This window comes from Callionymus lyra, chromosome 6 (genome assembly GCF_982586985.1).
Source record: "Callionymus lyra chromosome 6, fCalLyr1.hap1.1, whole genome shotgun sequence".
NCBI lineage: Eukaryota > Metazoa > Chordata > Actinopteri > Syngnathiformes > Callionymidae > Callionymus > Callionymus lyra.
In genome coordinates, this window is record NC_141823.1 from 32,253,540 (window position 1) to 32,274,523 (window position 20,984).

Genomic DNA, 20,984 nt, shown 5'->3' on the forward strand with positions numbered 1-20,984 from the left:
GCTCACAAAAAAGTGCAAGCAAATATGTGTCTGGAGATCCTTGACAATATACAATCTGTTTGTCTGTATGGTTAATTGTTTCAATTGTTTATCATGATGTCTCATATCATTAATTATTAAATAAATAAATGACTAAAACAATGACTTGCATGAAACTAAAACTATAAGAATACTCCATAGGAGTATAAAGGACTTTAATTACCACTGGATTAGAAATCTTAAAACATTTTGTGATTACTGTAAAGAATAGGGTATTTTACCATTGTATTTATTCCACAGATATATGTAAACAATGAGTACAAATGAGATTGAAATAAATTGATAAACAAACTGGAGGTACAGAGGGAGCCAACAGACCACATCATTGGTTAAATAAAAAGTGATAAGATCCTAAGGTAAGATCCTAATATTAACAGAACTGGTGACAAATGGCTGGTGACTAGAGTCCCTGGCAGTGTCCAATCCAGTGTGAATTCCATCTTGCGGGCCAGAAGTGTACATACTACTATGTTCACGCTGTAGTCTTTAAATAAGGCTGACTTGAAGCAAAAAGGTGATCAGAGGCAACTTCTTAACCTTGGACAAGAAAGAGATGGTACAATTGTCAGAATAAGAATAAAAAAACATGTATTGCCATTGTTGATAAAACAACACGTGATTTTTTTTATGGGGATGTCAGTACAGAATATAAATAAATAGATAGTGGAGAGTTGGTTGGTTGCAATAGGCTGATCGTTTTTTAAACCTGCTTTGCTAAATTAAAAAAAAAAAGAAAAATAATCTATCTTATATTTATTAAACCAAAGTATATATGGAAAGTAAATATGTTTAGATTGAATAGACAAGACTATTAATACACGTGTAGTAAAGTTGAGGAAAAAATGTGACTGAATAGGTTGAAACCAGTTAACCAGCAATGACAATACAACATGACGTGTCGTCCCACACCACAAAAATAACAAACGTTACAAAAAGGTGATGTCAACTGCTGAAAGATTTCTTCAACAGCTACCTCAAAAGCAGTCATTATTTGCTATTGGTGGTATCTATTGGTGGACGGATGACATGTTGAATCATGATGCATTCCATGACCTTTCAGAGGTTATGTGAGAATCCTGGAACATAAATGTGCATTCCTGTATGGGCAGCTCTTTTAACTGTCATGAGTGTTCTGTTCTTTTTTAAACGATTGTATTGTTATGTTGTTTTTATGAGTTCAAATGATGATATTTATTTGATATTCTTGTATATAACTTTCATAGTGTATATACTAAAAGAAAGTGTGGCCCGTCTGCTTTTGCCCTAAAATGAATTGAGGTTATTTGATCAGTGCAAAGACAATAAATAAAGGATATTACATGATGACGGGATGAAGGGGAATATTTTATGAAAGCAGTGAACTTTAACATCGCCTCCCAAACTCCCACCTCAATAAACAACCTTCCATCCGACGTTACACTTTTTCAGTTATTTTAAAACTCTTTCTATTTGTTGTAAATGTTCAAAAACATATATCCGTGTGTTCATAACCACGTCCCTCTCAGACGGTCCGGTGACACCGACACAGTTGTCTCATTCGTCCGGGGGCGGGGCTGACCTACCCATGTGACACCGGGCCAACCAATCAGCGCGCGGCCATGGAGGCGTAATCACTCGCCAGATTATGGTGAGAGTGCAGAGTGGCCGGATAGGAACTCCCGTTCAAGGAAGAGACAACTGTTCGCTTGACACATATTGACAGCAGGAGGGAATCTGCGTTCATCGCCAACCTGACAACATCACTAACTAGGTGAGTATGGCGCTCGTTTGTGTGCGTCATGTCGGGGTTTGATGTTACGCCGCCGCGGCTACATTGGTGTTAGCACAACTTTAGGTTAGCACGTCTGTGATGCTGAGGGTATCTTCTCTAACTTCCACACTGACGAACTACAACTCTGAGCCGTTTAACTGGTTCCAATGTGCATCTCATGTATGATCCAAATATTTGACTCCTTAAAAAATGATAAATAAATCACCACGTCTCTCGCCCAGCTGACGTATTTTACTTTTTTTGTTTGTTTACGTTGGTCACGTTTGCTTTCCACTAAAAATGATTAGCATTTGTTATTAAACTTGCTCATCTAGTTGGTTGAGGTCTAGTCCGACATGGGTGTGGTGGTTTAATTCAACCACGGTGACACACATGAGGTAACTGGTTAGTAGATCCTCAATCCCGTGTCTTCTGCCCGGACCTGGACAAATAAATGTATGTCTAACCAGAGAATCTGCGGATCCTTAAAAAGTCTTAAAAGGCATTCAATTTATGAATCTAAAAATTGGACTTAGTTGGCATTTCAATATTTTAAATCAAAACACATCCGGATATTATCATAGTTTTAAATCTGAAAATATCTGGTAATAAACATGTTTATTTATTTTTCAAAAAAGTATTTGGTTTCAAACCAATGTTTTTTCATAGCTGAAAACGGTTCCAGGCAACATATTCTAAACACAATGTTTTTTGTTCAGGAATTACCTTTAAATCTGCACAATCAAATTAGTTTTTCAGTTGACTAAACCTCACGTTCATCTCAAATGAATACAAACATTTAGTTACAACTGTCCTCAAACCTATATAATAACTGTGGTGGGTTTTTATTATTTTTCAAATTTGGTTGTTTCCTGAGTTGGTCTTGAATTGAACTTGCCTTTAAGCTGTGGGAAACCTGATAATGTAAAATAAAAGTTAAAACGTATTGATTCAAAAGAGTATCGAGTCTGGATCGTACTCTTAGGTCAGGTTATTCACTTTTTTAGTTTTTGTTATTTAATAATGTCTGACCATATACAGTATTTCGACTCTCAGTTGAAGCATTTTACGCTGTAACCTTTGAAGGTTTAATGGGGGTCCGTCCACTTTACATTATGCATAGAATTCAGAAAGCTCAAGTCAACATTGCCAGTCAAATGTAAATCACATAATGTTGTTTGTTGATTATTATATGTTCTATTCTCAAAAATTAATTTAACTGAAGTTCTTTTTTAGTGACTTAAGAATAGCTAACTTGATGATGACGATTTGCATGAACAGGTCGGGCAGCATGTTTTTAAAAACAGGATGGGCAGGAAAATCACTTCAACATTCACCCCATTATTTTCTTTTGTGATGTGGCAATCATTCAAGTGCATTTGATGCTTGACGGAAATTAAACAGTTGTTGCTTTTATGTCTTTCTCCGTTTACTGTGTTTACCCATTACAATTGAATAGTAATGGAGATGCTTAAACTATCACTTGCCCAAACTCATTTATTCATCTTCTGCCAAGTATTTTCTTATGGGTAGCTGAAGCCATTTTTAGGACGCTGGAGTATCCTAGGTAGACCCACGCAACAGAGGGAGAACATACAAACTCCACAAAGGTCAAAAGTTGCTTCCCTCCCAACCTGGAAGCGAACATGCAACTTTCTTGCTGTGAATCTGTTAAGTTCACCTCTGCACCACGGGTTCCGCACGCCAAAACTAAAGTGCAAAAAACATAAGAAGAATTTAGGCTGCATGTGTTTTAGACTAGGTCTGTAATCCAACATGGGTCATGAGTGGAACCAGTTTCATCGATGGCCACAAAGCTCTCCTCTTTCCAACCTACCCTTCTTCCTTCTCTCTCACACGCACCTCTCGTCTTATCTTGATGTGCCTGTGTTGAGGATGGTCCTTCAGAGTTTAACAGAGGAACTTTTCTGTGGTCTGATCAACTCTATGGGCAGAAAATGTTTGTAAATAATGGTCACACTGACACCTTTTGACGAATCAAGAGTCTTCAGAGTGTATTCTGTTGATCGCCAGTCTGGTGTTGCTTGTTTTAGCTGAAACCTCATTGGTTAAACTGTGTATGCTTGATCGGTTGGAACAAAAACCAGCACCACCCAGGTCCTTTGAGGACCAGTTCCAGTGAACTGAAAATAACAAAACAATTTTCATCCAATCATGACACACCATAAGAAGGGTGTTGTGGACAGGTTGTAACACCCAATGAACGATGGGTACCACCTTCTGACCTCAAATCCTCTTGGCCAAGGCTACATTAATTTAAAGTCAATGGAAGTAAAGCATTGTAGTGTGCATTTGTTATGTGAAGTGTGACCAACATAACATCTGATATCATATAAACTCTTCTTCCCTGTAGACGAGGCCTACATATTAGGATGAAATGAGATGTGTTGATGCATAAATTAATATGAATAACGCATTGTTTTGCGGAACAGGTTGGTCAACAACTAAACCATTTTTGACAGCATCAACAAAAAAAGGAAAACATGTCTGAAGTTCTCCTTTCGCTTCCTCTCGCTTGCCTGTCCAGTGTCACTTTTCCTTAACATTATTGGTCGCTCGTATTTAATCTACTGTACTTGATAAAGTTTACTTTGTTTTTATGCTGGAATTGAAATCAACTTTTATATGGTTGTATTTATATGATCTTCCATAGGTCCTGTGCGTCTTGAGAATTGTCATGTCAGCGAAAGCCATCTCCGAGCAGACGGGAAAGGAGTTCCTTTACAAGTATATCTGCACCTCAGCATCTGTACAGAACCGCTTCCGCTATGCGAGGGTCACGCCAGAAACGGACTGGGACCACCTTACACAGGAGCACTCGTGGCTGCTAACAGAGGTACAACAAAAGCTTTCATTTATCCTTTTTGTTATATTCATTTATTTATTTAAAGAGATTAAAGTAGCAACACCACTAAATTATTATTATACATGAACAAATTACATAGAAAATGCACATATTTAGTAATAAATATAAAGTGGCAAGATGTATATTTATTAATAAACAACAACTTTCCAAGTAGTACAAGGCAGCTGCTTCTTCTACAGAATGGGGGTTTAAGAGTATATATATATATATGTCGTAGAACGATAAGCACACACGTGTGTTTGTAAAGACACAATTATTGAAATGGTCTAACTAGCTAGAGAGACAGTCATTGTTGATAATGTACAGAGCCAGTTATTGACTCTTACCTGAACATTGTCAGATGTTATATAGAACGGAGAATAGTAGTCAAACTTAAGAGAAGTCTCCTTATATGACTGCTGGTTTGGAAATACACATAAAGATATAATATTCAGGGGAGAAGTAAAGTAAAAACTTTTCTTCTTTGTGTTGTTAAAACCCTTGTATTCCAAACTGGAGATGTAGATTACAAGATTATATAAACCATAAATCATAAAAGGGTTATGGAGAAATGGCAGAAAATAAAAATAGAACATTTCTTTGCCTGTTGTTCTAGAAAGCAAAATACGTAATAACTATCAATTTTCTCTTCTTTCCACAGCGCCTAGTGGTGAAGCCAGATCAGCTGATCAAGCGACGTGGGAAGCTGGGACTGGTCGGCATAAACCTAGACTTGCAGGGCGTCCAGGAGTGGCTCTCAACTCAGATGATGAAAGAGACCAATGTAGGTCTTTTTACATTTTTTTTTGCTAAAGTGAATGAAACCATGATTCAAAATTGATTTTTAATTTGCATTAATTTTGCCATTTTATTGTTACCATTGATTGATTATTCTTGATAAATATCCAAATCATATTAAATGCTTACACTCACCAATCTAGATGGTTTGCTTTCACTGATAAATGTTCATCACAACAGAGTTAATTTCCTATCACAACTTACTTAAAGCTAGGCAACCAAGTTGATAAAATATTACAAAACATAAAATTCCATTCACCCTTCTGAGTATGTTTGGGCCAGCAGAGGATTATTATCTGTTATTATCTGTTGAATAGACTCACTCAACCTTTCCAATTGAAGGTTACATTTATTGGCCCTGACAAAGGTAGAAGTATAGAGCATGAAGGGCTCTGGATTATGTATAGATCTGCAAGGTCAAGGGTTATGCAACGTCAGAAGAGGCAGCTCCATTCTGGGATGCCATTCATACAACTATGCCATGGTACATTTCACACAGGCATTCCCTCCAGACTGGCCAATCACTATCCGTTGACCAGTTGCTTTTGTCATTATTATCCTTTCATCACTGAGAAAGGGACAACTTTACTCGTTTCACACCATTGGTACACACTCTGGTTGTAAATAATTTCTGCTGATATGCTGGATAATGGTTTATGACATTAAGTATTTGTTTTCCAGGTGGGGAAGGCAAAGGGTGTGCTCAGAAACTTCCTGGTTGAGCCATTTGTGCAGCACACACAGGTTTGAGTGCAACACAACACCTTCTCACAACATAAGTCCCTCTGTAATCCTGTAGACTGCTGTTAGGAAATTTTGTGTAATAGTAACCTGTTTTATTTTGTTGAATGAATGGCAAATAGAATCGAATGACACTTTTCTGTCCATAATATAAAACGAGAAGTTTTTGTAGAAGTAAAGAGGAGGCTTTAAGATTTAAGTTTGCAATTTGCCCACTTTATCTGACCATGTCTCTTTTTGTTCTTGTCTCCCCCAGGAGGAGGAGTTTTATGTATGTATTTATGCCACACGAGAGGGTGACTATGTGCTGTTTCATCACGAGGGAGGGGTGGAAGTCGGTGACGTGGATGCTAAAGCCCAGAGGTTGATGGTGGCTGTGGACGACAAACTTACAGAGGATCGTGTCACGTCACAGCTCCTTACACATGTTTCTCAGGAGAAAATAGGGTATGGGTTATACATGAACAAATACTACAAGTGTACTGCATACAGTAACATTAGTATCACGTTATAATTAGGGGTGTAAGAAAATATGGATATAACTATATATTGCGATATTTTTATTCACAATACTGTATCAATATTCAATAGCACTGTATCAATATTTAAAAATATACAGTATATTTTTGTGCTGACGTCACACGCTCGCGAAGCAGCCGCTCACAGCAGCAGCTCTGCTGCAGTGAAGATGTGAGCGGAGGTGTGGAGGAGAAATCACGCTAGAAGATTCAACACCACTTACTTTATTAAGCATCTAGAGACGCGTCACAACAAAGAATATGAGCAGATTGGAGAAACAAAGATGAAACAAAACCAAGCAGTTAACTTTGCTGTTCAGTTTAGACGAGAGAAAGTTTCAGTCGACGCATGACAGTAAACAATAACAAACGTTCTTGTAAGTGTTAATGTTGACTTCATCATTGGAATCTGCCTCGATCCAATAAATGGAGAGTTTAAAAGTGGTTCGATAAATAGTTTCGTGTGTGTGACGTCACTGGACCCTCCGCAAATTTAACAAACTAAAATACATTTAACGTGTTTTTTTTAAAAAGAATAACTTTACATTATATATATATTGAACCTTTGATGTAACGTTTTATTTGAACTCTTAAGTTATTTTATGGCTTATATTTTAATCGTGTTGATCACAGATAAAATGTTTTTTTTTTCTCCAAAAAATAAAAACCAATGAAATGGCAGAAATGAGTGAAAAAGAAAGAATACACCAGAGTCCAGCAGTTTTTAAAGTCAACTAAGTCAAACTAATTTAATTATTGTTAATGCAAGTTTAAATTTGTGTTTACATTTTTGTTAATATTTTAAGAAGCACTTTCCTTAAAGAACTTTCACATTTGATTAGAGAAATTATTTGCTCAATTGCCAGATTCTTGCCAATACACAGCCCTGGTTTTAATGAATGTATACAAGTATATCTTGCTAATGTGTCATTTATCTGTAATAATTGCCTCTGTTCTTTTTCCTTGTAGAGTCCTGGCCAGTTTCATAGTGGGCCTCTTTAACTTGTATGAAGATTTGTACTTCACCTATCTTGAGATCAACCCACTTGGTGAGATGACCATTTAATATACTTTGATTTAATCTATATATTTTTTTGTCTTTTATCAATACATGAAACTACTTGCCACAATCTGAGTTTTTATTTAATTTTCTTTTATCAGAAAGAACATTATAACTATTTAATTACTATATTTGTCAATAATCATTCATTTAACATTTTTTCTGTAGTTGTTACCCAAGATGGAGTCTTCGTTCTTGACATGGCAGCAAAGATCGATGCAACAGCTGATTACATCTGCAGGGCTAAGTGGGGTGATGTGGAGTTCCCCCCTCCGTTTGGCAGAGAGGCTTATCCTGAGGTAAGATTCTTGTGCTTGTGTACATAGATATATGTATGTAAAAATATGCAATGCGAACCTTGGATGTAGTTTCCTTTATTGAAAAAGAGTCGCTTAACTCTTGTAACTTGTCATCTGAAATAATGTATTAACTATCTGACCGGTCATTAATCATCCAATTGACTCTGTTGTCAGGAAGCATACATTGCGGACCTGGATGCAAAGAGTGGTGCCAGTCTCAAACTGACGCTCCTCAATCCTCGAGGCAGAATCTGGACCATGGTTGCAGGTGGTGGGGCCTCTGTCGTCTACAGGTACTGTTACTTAAAGGGTCCCTTATATAAGCGATGCTTGCATACAAAATAATGCATTCGACAAATCGTGCAAAAAGTTTGGTATTCATCAGAATCGATATTCACATGACAATGTGGGACAGTGGAATGATATGAAGGACACGCACAAAGGTAGTACTAGTTTGTGTCTTTGAATGTATTTAAAATGTATAGCTATATCTAGTGTTGCATCAAGATTAAATAAAACCAAAACTCCACAGCTGAAATAAGATCAGGTGCACAAAAGCGACCAGTGCGCACTTTTACTTGTATATCACCTCATGGATCCTTCATGGCTCAAAAAGTGTATAAGGAACTGAGAAATAAAAAACAATTCAGTTCAATGCGACCTGCAAATGTAAAAACGCAGCAAAAAACATTATGATAAATTGTAGTTCTAAATAAATAATATCTTCTTTAATTGATATGGTGTTTTTATTTTCAATTTTGGTTAAATATGGTCTTCTTGACTCTGTTTTTGTAAATTCTTCAAACTGTAATTTTTAGTTCCCTTTTTTTTGTACTTTTTCTAGTGACACCATCTGTGACCTAGGCGGAGTTGATGAGCTGGCAAACTATGGCGAGTACTCTGGTGCACCCAGCGAACAACAGACTTATGACTATGCCAAAACCATCCTCTCCCTGATGACAAGGGAAAAACATCAAGATGGTGAGCAAGTTAAACACTTTTTGGTCTATATTTGCATTGAAATAAGTTTTATGATGTTTGCAGAAAAGAAAAGTGAAAAAAACAGCCAGAATATATTTTTTAATGTTTTTTCAGTATCACAGCGGAAATGTTTTTAGTCAGCCCTGAGGTCAACTGCTGGCCACAAACATTATCCAGTGAGAAAATATGTCTAAGATCTGACCACCGTTTGTTCTCTCTGTCCTACAGGGAAAGTTCTTATCATTGGGGGAAGTATTGCCAACTTCACTAATGTTGCTGCCACATTCAAGGTAACATTTTGGTTTTAATCAAAAGTATATGATCATTGAATTAAAAGCATTTTTGGGGATTTAACAAGAAATGTGTGCACACACTGTCATGATAAAAGGCACACAAGTGCATATGATCAAGCTTTTAAGTTGAAGGCGATAATCTGATTTAGGCATCATCAGGCCCCTTCCATTATGGTACTATCAATATTAGCCCGCGGTAATAAAACTCTCCTGATAATGCCCCTCTATGGTTAGTGATGTATACAATGTATCATGATATCTGTGTCATTTAAGAAACTCAGAATTTACTAACTGCACTGAGTCCATTTAACTGGAAATGCAAAGCTTTTTCATCAATTTCAAATAAATGACATGACAAGTAAAACTAAGTATTTCATGTACCATGGCTTTGGAGGTGAATTAAAATGTACTTCTTCTGTTTACACTATATTCAATGCCTACGTGTTGCACGAATTGTTGCTAGACAGGACTCTTCGATTGGCGCCATCATGTGGAGGCTTGAAGTAATGACACTTTTAATCATAACATTTTGCAGAACGGCTGTATGTTTATATCGTATGGCAGCAATAATGTCGTGATATCCATACTATTTAAGTTTCCTTTTTATAAGTAAAATAAAGGATTAAGTTTGTATAACAAATAAAAATGAAACTTAAAAAAAAATGATGCTTCTAGAATCGAGTCCAAAAAACTTGGTACCAGCATTTGAGGCAGTTTACCCTGTTTGTGTTGAACCATCATCTTGCAATATAACAAATCAGTAAAAACTGTGAGGAATTTGGTTTAAGAAATGTTAAGTTGGTTAAAATCCCTTTTTTTATGTTGATAAACTATGGAATGATTGAAACGGCAAGTCCTCCTCTGAATAAAATGTGCCCTAGTCAAAATAAAGGTGGTCTGTCCTGGAAAATCCTCCAATGTGGCTGAATTACAACTATTCTTCAAAGATGAATGGGCCTAAATTCCTCCAGTTCTGCAAGAGGCTTTTTGATACAGTTAACCATACTGACTTTACACAAACTTCAACAGTTTATCGTGTCATTTAATGAAAAACACAGTTTAAGACTATAAAATTATACAATGACACAAATATGATACAATGCTTTAAAATCATCACTACATTCAGTGAAGTAAAATAAATGCACATGTTGGGACAGATGGTTTAATTCAAAATAATGATTATTTTACTTGGTCTTCAGGGCATTGTCAGGGCCATTAAAGACTACCAAGGCCCATTGAAGGAGCATGAGGTGAAGATCTTTGTTCGACGTGGAGGACCCAATTACCAGGAGGGCCTCAGAGTGATGGGTGAAGTTGGTGGGTATATACATACATACTTGTATATCTTTCTGGTTAATAATTGTGCATTGATTTCCAGGCAAGACCACTGGGATTCCTATCCACGTGTTTGGTACAGAGACCCATATGACTGCCATAGTTGGTATGGCCCTGGGTCATCGTCCAATCCCCAACCAGCCTCCAATGGATGCACATACTGCAAACTTCCTTCTGAATGCAAGCAACAGTGCAGTGGTATGTGCATACATGTCATCATTTGAGGTTTTCCCTTTATAGTGATAACTGAAACAAATGTATTTATTCACATGCAACATTAAATAATGTAAATCAACCTTTTTGGCCTTAGGTATAATAATGGTCACTGGGTGTCGGGCTACCAGGACCTGCTTGCTAAACTAGGCTAGTACTTTTCTACCAGGTCACTAATGATATAATAGGCCCTATACACGTGATACCTTGTTAAACTTTATACCACAGTGTGTTGAGGTAGGTTCTCATTCATTGTGTCGCCTGAAGTCATGGTTATTCTAAAGACTCGAAAATGTGGCAACTTGAGAGTGTGTAGGGTTTCTCAACTGAGGAACGTCATTAGTTTCAAATAGGTGGTGAGGGGAGTAGGTACATATCTTACCTTGAAAGAGACAAAACAAATACTGGATTGGAATTGTCGTAGGATTTGATTTGGCCCTGGAGTCCTTTTTATCCTGAATGGGTTGGAAACATACACGGTCATGTGAGATGTTATGTTCAAATGATCCAACGTGTTTATGATAAGATAGCTGCCTGGGGAGAGAGCTCAGCACTGTCTCTCAGATCCGGGCATCACTGCACTAGACGTTGCACACCATGTTGCCCTGTTACACATTCATTTCAACTCCTCCTAGTTCTTTGTTGGTCTCTATAATTTGTTTTTGGGCTACTGTGTCATTTTGACCCAGAGATAACACTAGTGTTAAACTGCTTAATTGCATCTCTTAAGAGTAATCCGTGAAGACTGGAAGTAGTCAAAGAGAAAAAGGTTCCAAAATGAGAAAAATAATTTTTCAGGTGATAAATATATATATATACTGTGTGTATATATATATATATATATATATATATTTATATTATATAATCATTGAATTGGACTCCATTTAAAAAACAGTGCTTTGTTTTATTCATACATGTGCTGTGATTGAATCTTCACTTTTTCTGGCCCAGGCTGCAGCTGCCACAAGAACAGCTTCTTTCTCTGAAACCCAGCTGGCGAATGATGTTGTACCAACCACGAAGGCCAAAGCAAGTCCCTCAGCAGGTAAATGACGCGACCGAACGCACTAAAACACTGCTTCCTCTCGAGCAAGCCCCATATTGGCATGTATTTCAGATATACTTTTCATTTTCTTATCCTTGCTCTCTCCTGCATACTGTCCCTGTCCTACAAATGCAACTGCACACTCATTCCTTTACGATCGGCTGCCACTGATGCTCATTTTCATGGTTACATTTTAAAGAGTCTCTTCATTCTAAACCGTGGCCTCTGAAGATTACGGTCACCGGTGATTTTAAAGGTAAGTGACGGGTGTGTAAAGCTTACGGTGCATTGGACCAGTTTAGTTTTTCTCATCTCACTAGTGACATGAAAGGAATTGGGAAACGATTTAATAACTTCCAAGTAACAAGAGTGAGCTACTTAACACGTATTTCAGTGTGAAAAGTGCCTGTCTGCATGTATGTTTTTTGCAATGATCATGAAAGTGACATCTTTAAAATAATCATCAAGACAACATAGTTAAAATCATTTTCAATCTTCTTGTTAATGTGTAACAGGAATGTGGGACATGGAAAATAAAATGTTTATAAATGTAGTGGATCAATTACATGCATTTATACATTTCAAATGAAATTTTAAATGTAACCCAGAATAGTTTGACCATTGAGCAGGATTGACAACTAACATTTTGCATGTAATGTACGGTAATAATATGAAACTGTAACTGTCTTAAAGCTACAGACAACTGGTTCATTTAGATAAAAGCACGCATTTAAAACTTAACTGCTCTTTTACAAGGTTTTCTTTTTTATTTCAGTGTTGCAGTGTTTAGAACATATTAAAAATATTGCGTTCACCCTTTTTTTCTTCTGTTGTCATTTCCAATCTTTGGTTCTTGTGGGTCACAGAAGTGCAAGCCTCTTCAGGCTGCAGTGGAGGTATGAAATGGTGTGCCTGAGATCTGCATCAGTTCTGCTTTTTCACCTGTCTTACCTTTCTTTTCCCTTACTTTTAAAAGTCAAACAATTCAGATTCATGTTTTTGCGTAAAGGGCAACTACCGTGAAAACCCAACTGACTAATGTAATCACAACCCGCGTTGTTCATAAAAACAAATGTCCCTTGGAGGTGAAGACTTCTGGAATTGATGACACTTGGCGACACACTTTGTTGCTTGAGCAATCACAGCAGAGTTGATGTGGTTATGGTAAACAATATTTAATCTTAAAAAAATTAAATATTATATATAAAAAAAAAATATATATATATATATATTAAAAATAAAGCATTTTCAGTGGGTGTGGCTAAAGCATATTTTATAATGTAAATATTTTAGTTAAAAGAGAGTTTTGTACAAACGGACACATACTGATGAGTACAATAGAGGTCCAAGATCTATTTAAGAAACACTCACACAAATAAACACATTAGTTGCACTTTACCCAACTTATAATTTCATTACAACTAATGAAGTCAATGAAAGTGCAACTAATTTATAGCCCACTGCTCAAAGCCCGATCCTAACTGTTATAGTTGTCAGAGATTGTACCTCGAGAGAAGCACATGATCGTTGAACATGATGATGTGGTGCTGTTGGCTCCCAAAGGATTGGACTATCAGCTGTTTTTGAGTGGATTGTCACCTAAGACTATGGTCATAATCTTAAAAAGGGTGTAATTCCATGTCCAGGTCAGAGGGGAGACCCATCCCTAGGTGAATGAGTTCATGTACCTTTGGGTCTTGTTCAAAAATGAGGGAAAAATTAAGCGTCTGTATCGCTTGTAAGTGTCAACCAGTGTACACTTGGACCTCTGCTGGGTTATATATATTATGAACACGGTGTACTACGTAAACATTTTTACATGCTCATGTTGATTTTAAACTATTCATGTCGGTGAGTTAAAACTACCAAGAAATTATTAATGAATATGGAACTCAAATACTGTGTGTATATAGTGCTTGATATTTAAACAAAGATGGAAATGCCTAATTAACTGAATATTCTAGCTACTATCTGAGCATCAACTTTGTAGTGACAGAATTTCCACAGAAACCTGAGCTCTTTGCCAAGTTTCTTGATCTCACTTTATATAGTTTGATTGTGGGATTTATCCTATGCCTTTGTTCCATGTATATGATCAAGTTGGAAGCCAACTATTGGCTTCTAATTAAAGTATATACAACTTCCACTTTTCATTGTTTTTCTGTTTTGTATTTTCATTGAACTCTTTATGCAGTCTTTGTACAAGGAATTCAATTGAAAACAATTTATCCTATATGTTTTCAATGGTTATAACTGGGGGTTGATAAATCACTAAAATTGAAAAGTGGATTATTGATCTTGTTCTTACCTGTACTGATCATGTCCTTTCAGCCAAAGCCACCACACTGTTCCACAAAAATACCAAATCCATAGTCTGGGGAATGCAGACGCGTGCGGTTCAAGGGATGATGGACTTTGATTACGTGTGTTCCCGGGAGGAGCCCTCTGTTGCTGCCTTGGTCTACCCCTTCACGTATGTTGCCCGAACTATTTGTCTTTGTGCAGATATCTCTATGTTTTCAAGATCTTGAAATTGTTTGAAAATGCTAATGATAATAATTACGTTCAATTACATTGTCTCCGTGTTTATACCAATGAATTCTTTGTTTATTCAAAGCTTGGAAATTCACTTTTCACTGAGTTCATTGGCTCTCAAGTTGGTTTTTGAAACACAGTTTTGCAAACGAGATTGGTTCAGCATGTACAGACCGTTACGTCATCCAGTTGTCTGCCTTGAGCATAAATTCACAGGCTTTTAATTCTTTTTACAGTGGGGATCACAAGCAGAAGTTTTACTGGGGCCACAAGGAGATTCTGGTTCCAGTTTACAAGAACATGGCAGATGCTATGAAAAAACATCCTGATGTGGACGTTCTGATCAGCTTCGCTTCCCTCCGTTCAGCCTTTGACAGCACCATTGAAGCAATGCAATACCCTCAGGTAAAAGCTTTGACTGTTGACCATTAGGGACTTCACTAATTCTTAACTTGGTGGTTTCAGATTCGCACAATTGCCATCATAGCAGAGGGTATTCCTGAAGCCCAGACCAGGAAGCTGATCAAACTTGCAGATGAAAAGGGAGTGACCGTCATTGGACCTGCAACGGTATTTGAGTCTTTTTCAGAATTACTGATTTATGAAACTTGTAGATGTAATCTTCTTTTCCTCACCACCCAACAATTCAAGGTTGGCGGGATTAAGCCTGGCTGTTTCAAAATCGGGAACACAGGAGGCATGCTGGACAACATCCTGGCTTCCAAACTGTATAGACCTGGCAGTGTGGCGTATGTGTCTCGTTCTGGGGGAATGTCTAATGAACTCAACAACATTATCTCCCGCACCACTGATGGTGTCTTTGAAGGCGTGGCCATCGGAGGAGACAGGTGACTGGAGTCCTATTCTCACACTGACCACTGCACACACACAGACGGAGAACTTGTTACACAGACACACACCACACCCAACACCAATTGAATTGATATGCATGTGTTTTTATAAACGTGTGGTTGTCTCTCTCTAGATATCCTGGCTCCACTTTTATGGATCACATTATCCGGTACCAAGATACTCCTGGGGTTAAGATGATTGTAGTCCTTGGAGAGGTGACTATAAATCGACATTATACCATGTTTTTCAACATTCCGTTTAAACCATAAAGGCACATATTTAAGAACAAATGTTTGAAATGTTCTCAGATTGGTGGAACAGAGGAGTACAAGATCTCTGAGGGTATCAAAGAAGGCAGGTTGACCAAGCCTGTTGTGTGCTGGTGCATCGGGACGTGTGCCACTTTGTTTGCTTCTGAGGTCAGTTTGGGACAGTTTAAAAAACAATATATATATACTATACGTGAATAAGCTCAAGTACCCGTACTGATATTTTTACACAGGTTCAGTTTGGCCACGCTGGAGCATGTGCAAACCAGGAGTCCGAGACTGCGGTGGCGAAGAACCAGGCTCTGAAAGATGCTGGAGTTCATGTGCCAAATAGCTTTGATGAGCTGGATGATGTTATAAGGTACAAAAGACATTGTATTAATTATATAGACTGTTTCTTAGCATGGATGTTAAAAACAAAAACGACAAATCAGTTATCATAACATAATTTGAATAAATCAACACTAAGTAATTTCCTTTTTAATTGTACATTACAGGTACATGTATGATTGGATCTACTTGTTTAATTTAAATGATCAGGTTTATTGATTAAAAATGAGATTTGTACATGAGTGCAGTCGCGTGTTGATGACACTGATGGGCTAAAGAAGAGAGCGGACATCCATGAAAAGTAACCTCTGAAAAGATGGAAAGATTTTGCACAACATTTCTGCATATACAGTAATGTGCAAATGTTTTAGGCAGTTGTGACAAAATGCTGTAAACTAAGAATGCTTTCAAAAATATACATAAAATTCTTCATTTTCATCAATTTACAAAATGCAAAGTGAGCAAACAAAGAGAAATCTAAATCAAATCAATATTTGTTGTAAGTACCCTTTGCCTTCAAACCAGCATACATTTTTAGGTACATTTGCAAAAAGTCAGGGGTTTTGAAGGATTCTAGTGAAGTGTATGATCAAACAATTATACCAAACAGATGCTAATGATCATCAATTTTACAAGTAGGTTGAAACACAGTGATTAAGTGAAAGAGATACAGCTGTGTAGGAGCTTAAAACTGAGTGAGGAACAGCCAAACTCTTCTACCAAGATGAGGTTGTGGAAGACAGTTTCATGTCACAGGTCTGGACTGATGAATCAAAATCATAACATCATGGAGTCCGTCTGGGATGACATGAAGAGACAGCAGACCTGTGGTTAGTTCTCCAAGATGTTTAGAACAACCTACCAGCCGAGTTCCTTCAAAAACTGTGCAAGTGTACCTAGAAGAAATGATACTGGTTTGAAGTCAAAGGGTGTTCACACCAAATATTGATTTGTTTGACATTTCTCTTCTGTTCATTCACTGCTTTTGTTAAATGATGAAAATAAACTATTAACAGTTGTTTTTTTTCCACACCTGCCTAAAACCTTTGCACAGTACTGTATTTCTAGTAATGAAATGAGGTGGTAGGAAGGGCTATATTTAAAACTGTGTCATCTAGTGTCTATTTTGAAATTCAAATAACCTAAGTTAGATGACATTATCAATGGCCTGAATACCAAATTTGCTCCCAGACTCTTGACATCTGTTGAAACCGTTTCCTTACATCTGATCATGACGTCAACAAGGTATTTTGTTCCTGAGAAGTTGACCTACTTATTTGTGCAGGTTTCACCCTGATTTTCGGGGACTCCTGTGTTGTTCTCTATTTTTTGAGTATTGTTTTGATTGTTTAAGCACTTTGTGACCCTGGTCTAGAAAAGCGTTCTATAAATATAAATTACTTACTTACTTACTACTAAGGTAAGGTAAAACTTTATTGATCCCTCAGGAGGTCTCCTTCGGGAAATTGTTTATACTGTGTATACTATTTGACCTTTTAAAGTTTACAAATCTTCTTTTTTGTGATTCAAACAGGACAGTTTACGATCAGTTGGTGGCCAATGGTACTATCATCCCTGCCCAAGAGGTTCCTCCCCCAACGGTTCCTATGGATTACTCCTGGGCCAGAGTAAGATTGTTTAGTCTGTGTATTTTAAACGTGAAAATGTTTTTACAAAAAACATTAATCAACTTTTGTTAACCTGCAGGAGTTGGGCCTGATCCGAAAGCCGGCTTCCTTCATGACCAGCATCTGTGATGAGCGAGGGCAGGAGCTCATCTATGCTGGCATGCCCATCACTGAGGTTTTTAAAGAGGAGATGGGTATAGGAGGAGTTCTGGGACTGCTTTGGTTCCAACGCAGGTGTGCATAACAGATGTCGCCATTAAAGTTGTTCCGAATCAAAAGATCCTGAATCTCAATTGTTAAATGTTTTTTTCCTAGACTGCCACGTTACGCCTGCCAGTTCATAGAGATGTGCCTGATGGTGACTGCTGACCACGGACCTGCCGTCTCTGGAGCCCACAACACCATTGTCTGTGCTCGTGCAGGGAAAGACTTGATCTCCAGCCTGACCTCTGGGCTACTCACCATTGTCAGTACTATTTAGTGACGCATCACATGACACATTGACATCATCAAACTCGACTGTAAGAAAGCTGATTAGAAACGATTCTATCCAGGGAGACCGATTTGGAGGAGCTCTGGACGCAGCAGCCAAACAGTTCAGCAAAGCCTTTGACAGTGGTATGTTGCCCATGGAGTTTGTCAACAAGATGAAGAAAGAGGGGAAGTTGATCATGGGCATCGGGCACCGGGTCAAATCGGTAAGTGGCACCTTCTTATGAAGAGTTCAAACCAGCAACTCTGATAATATTTCCTATGCTACGGGGCGATGACGCACATTAAGACCAGATCAATCAGTTGTAACTTTTAAACCTTTTTCCATTGAGATGAATATAAATACCGTTTATCTATTCTGAAACCCAACACAAAAATGTACGTTTATTGTTAAAAAAAAAAAGAAAAAAACAAACTACCCAAAAAACTTTTAAAAATGACTTGAATAAATAACTCTCACTGTCCAGTTGCATTTTCCTATAAAAACTTACTGTGTATGAACATTAGTCACTTCCGTTGTCACTTACTTGGTTTATTTAGACCTATGGTGGTAAAACACAAACAGGAATATACAGCCTTGTCACATTATCGTCATCACTCGGAATTCCCTTTTCCTATGTTGTTTTTTTTTTCTTTTCTGGTCCTTCTAACCATGACACCATTTAAACCTCATCCATTGTACACTAATTACTTTGTTTGTAACTTTGACTTTTCATTGTTATAAAACGTACATTCACAGAAGTGTCTTGACAAAAACGATACATTGGTTAAACAAGTTGCTTGTAGTTTTACAACGGTCTGACATGTTATTTAAAATGCATATATTTACTTGTATTGACCATATTATCATTATGTTTATTTATTTTATTTTAGACGAATGTAGGAACCTTGTGTTTAAATGCCTCCTCTTCTCACGGCAGATCAACAACCCTGACATGCGGGTGCAGATCTTAAAGGACTTCGTGAAGGGACATTTTACTTCTACCCAGTTACTGGACTATGCTCTGGATGTGGAAAAGATCACCACCTCCAAGGTACATGCAGACTCTACTGAAGATAAAAAAGGATATTGTTGCTTCGCTTAAAATGCCGATGCATTCATCTAACAAATCTCATTTTCAGAAACCAAACTTGATCCTCAATGTTGACGGTTTTATTGGTGTGGCCTTTGTGGACCTTCTCAGGACATGTGGTGGTTTCACACGGTGAGGCCTCCAGATTCCTCTGTGTTGATCCAATTCAATATTTGTTTTTGTGTTCAATAGATGGTACTGCTGACATTCAGAATTGTTGATGAGTCATTTTATCAACAATACAAATGATCATAAAAATTACAGTAAAGCGCCCTCATGTTTTAACAAAAAAATGTTTAAATATATTTCAACTTAAGGGAAAATTGGATGGTTTTGCTCATCCGTGTCTTGTGAACTTGTTTCAGTGACGAAGCTGATGAGTTTGTGGAGATCGGTGCCTTGAATGGAGTCTTTGTTCTCGGCCGGAGTATGGGTTTCATTGGTGAGTCTTCAGTGCTGTCATGTAGTTTCCAATCTGAGTTTCTTCTAACGGCTGTCTTACCAATCCAAGGTCACTATCTGGATCAGAAGAGGCTGAAACAGGGTTTGTACCGTCACCCTTGGGACGACATCTCCTACGTGCTGCCTGAACATATGTCCATGTGAGCTGCAGTGGGGGATACCAACAGAGTTCATTTCTCGATTGACTCCAAGACAAAAGCCTTCAAAAGTCTATCAGGACGAGTGCAGGATTTTTCTAGTTTTTATTGGGGATACAGGGGAGACTTCTAATTTTAGATGTAGTTTTGGACGAGAGCTAAGATGTAACTTATTCTGTTTTTTCGGATAAAGAGCCAAATAGATGATTAATGGAGCATGAAAGGAGTTTGTACCTTGTTTTGTGGGGGTTTGTTGTTCATTGAGAAGTTCTAGGTTCATCTTCTTCTTTAAAACTTGTTAAAATTTGTTTTTACACTTTCCATCAAAACCTTAATTTATTATTTATTGACACTTTGGGGCATTTGCCATCACACCTTAGTTTAACATTCCTTGATCTAGGTCAGGTGAGTGAACTGTGAAGATATTTAAACCAAAATTACATTAAACCAAAGTTTGTCTTTGCTTAATAAATGTGAACAATCATTTATTTACCAGAGAAAGGAGAGTTGATGTGTCACTGGTGAGGTCCTATAAACATCAAATACTGGTCATTTATCTTTTTTCCCTCAAGTTTGTCCTGGATTTGTTGTAATAAACTGTGACCTACTATCATCTTGTGGAATAAAAATAAAACGGTTGTTTCCTTTACCTAATAAAATTGTCTTTTTTTCTGTTATAGTAAAGGCTGTTTATCTCAAGTTGTTGAATAAAAATGTAAATGCTTTATTATTCTTGACCTCAAATTTGTTGAATTGATGTTTCAAAATTAGATGAATGACCAACTCATATTTAGCTGACATCAGGAAACCTGAGGTGCTGGATTGAGTTGAGTCATTGCAGAAGGACAAACTAACTGCACGCTCTCTCTGATAATCAGATACAAAGTTGAAGCGTGGGCTGCTGATGTTACATTTGGTGATGATAATGAACAGCTTGCATTACTCTTATGCTGCATAAAAAGTGCCCTAATTAATGCATTTATTTATTTATTTTTTCACTTCTTGCCATTTAAGTAAAGCTTGTGTGACATTAAACCATCTCTGATTCCTCTTCTCTGTTTGAAATGGCCCAAGTCACATTTCTAACCTGACAAAAGTGATTTACAGCAACTTATTTAAATGCTCTAGTGCAGAATATAAAAATCTAAATGCAATTGCAATTTTCTCTTTTTCTGCCATTCCCTGTAGTACCAGAAACAAAGTAATCGTTTCTATGAGATCCATTCTTCCTTTCCAACATCGTCTCTGGCTGAACCCATTTAAATAGT

The 20,984-nt window shown here is 37.3% G+C and overlaps 1 protein-coding gene across 1 annotated transcript; it reads left to right on the forward strand.

Moving 5' to 3' along the window:
* Nucleotides 1–1,659: 1,659 nt before the first annotated feature.
* Nucleotides 1,660–20,393, forward strand: LOC148078823 (ATP-citrate synthase-like). Its single transcript, XM_087792793.1, has 28 exons — nucleotides 1,660–1,789; nucleotides 4,464–4,646; nucleotides 5,317–5,439; nucleotides 6,135–6,197; nucleotides 6,451–6,641; nucleotides 7,682–7,761; nucleotides 7,941–8,071; nucleotides 8,246–8,364; nucleotides 8,916–9,052; nucleotides 9,281–9,342; nucleotides 10,545–10,662; nucleotides 10,724–10,878; nucleotides 11,845–11,938; nucleotides 14,270–14,411; nucleotides 14,710–14,878; nucleotides 14,939–15,043; nucleotides 15,125–15,321; nucleotides 15,459–15,540; nucleotides 15,634–15,744; nucleotides 15,828–15,955; nucleotides 17,459–17,552; nucleotides 17,632–17,786; nucleotides 17,868–18,018; nucleotides 18,107–18,250; nucleotides 18,965–19,078; nucleotides 19,167–19,249; nucleotides 19,483–19,559; nucleotides 19,629–20,393. The coding sequence occupies exons 2-28, from the start codon at nucleotides 4,488–4,490 to the stop codon at nucleotides 19,721–19,723; spliced, it is 3,279 nt and encodes a 1,092-aa protein (XP_087648919.1). The 5' UTR covers nucleotides 1,660–1,789; nucleotides 4,464–4,487; the 3' UTR covers nucleotides 19,724–20,393.
* Nucleotides 20,394–20,984: the final 591 nt, after the last annotated feature.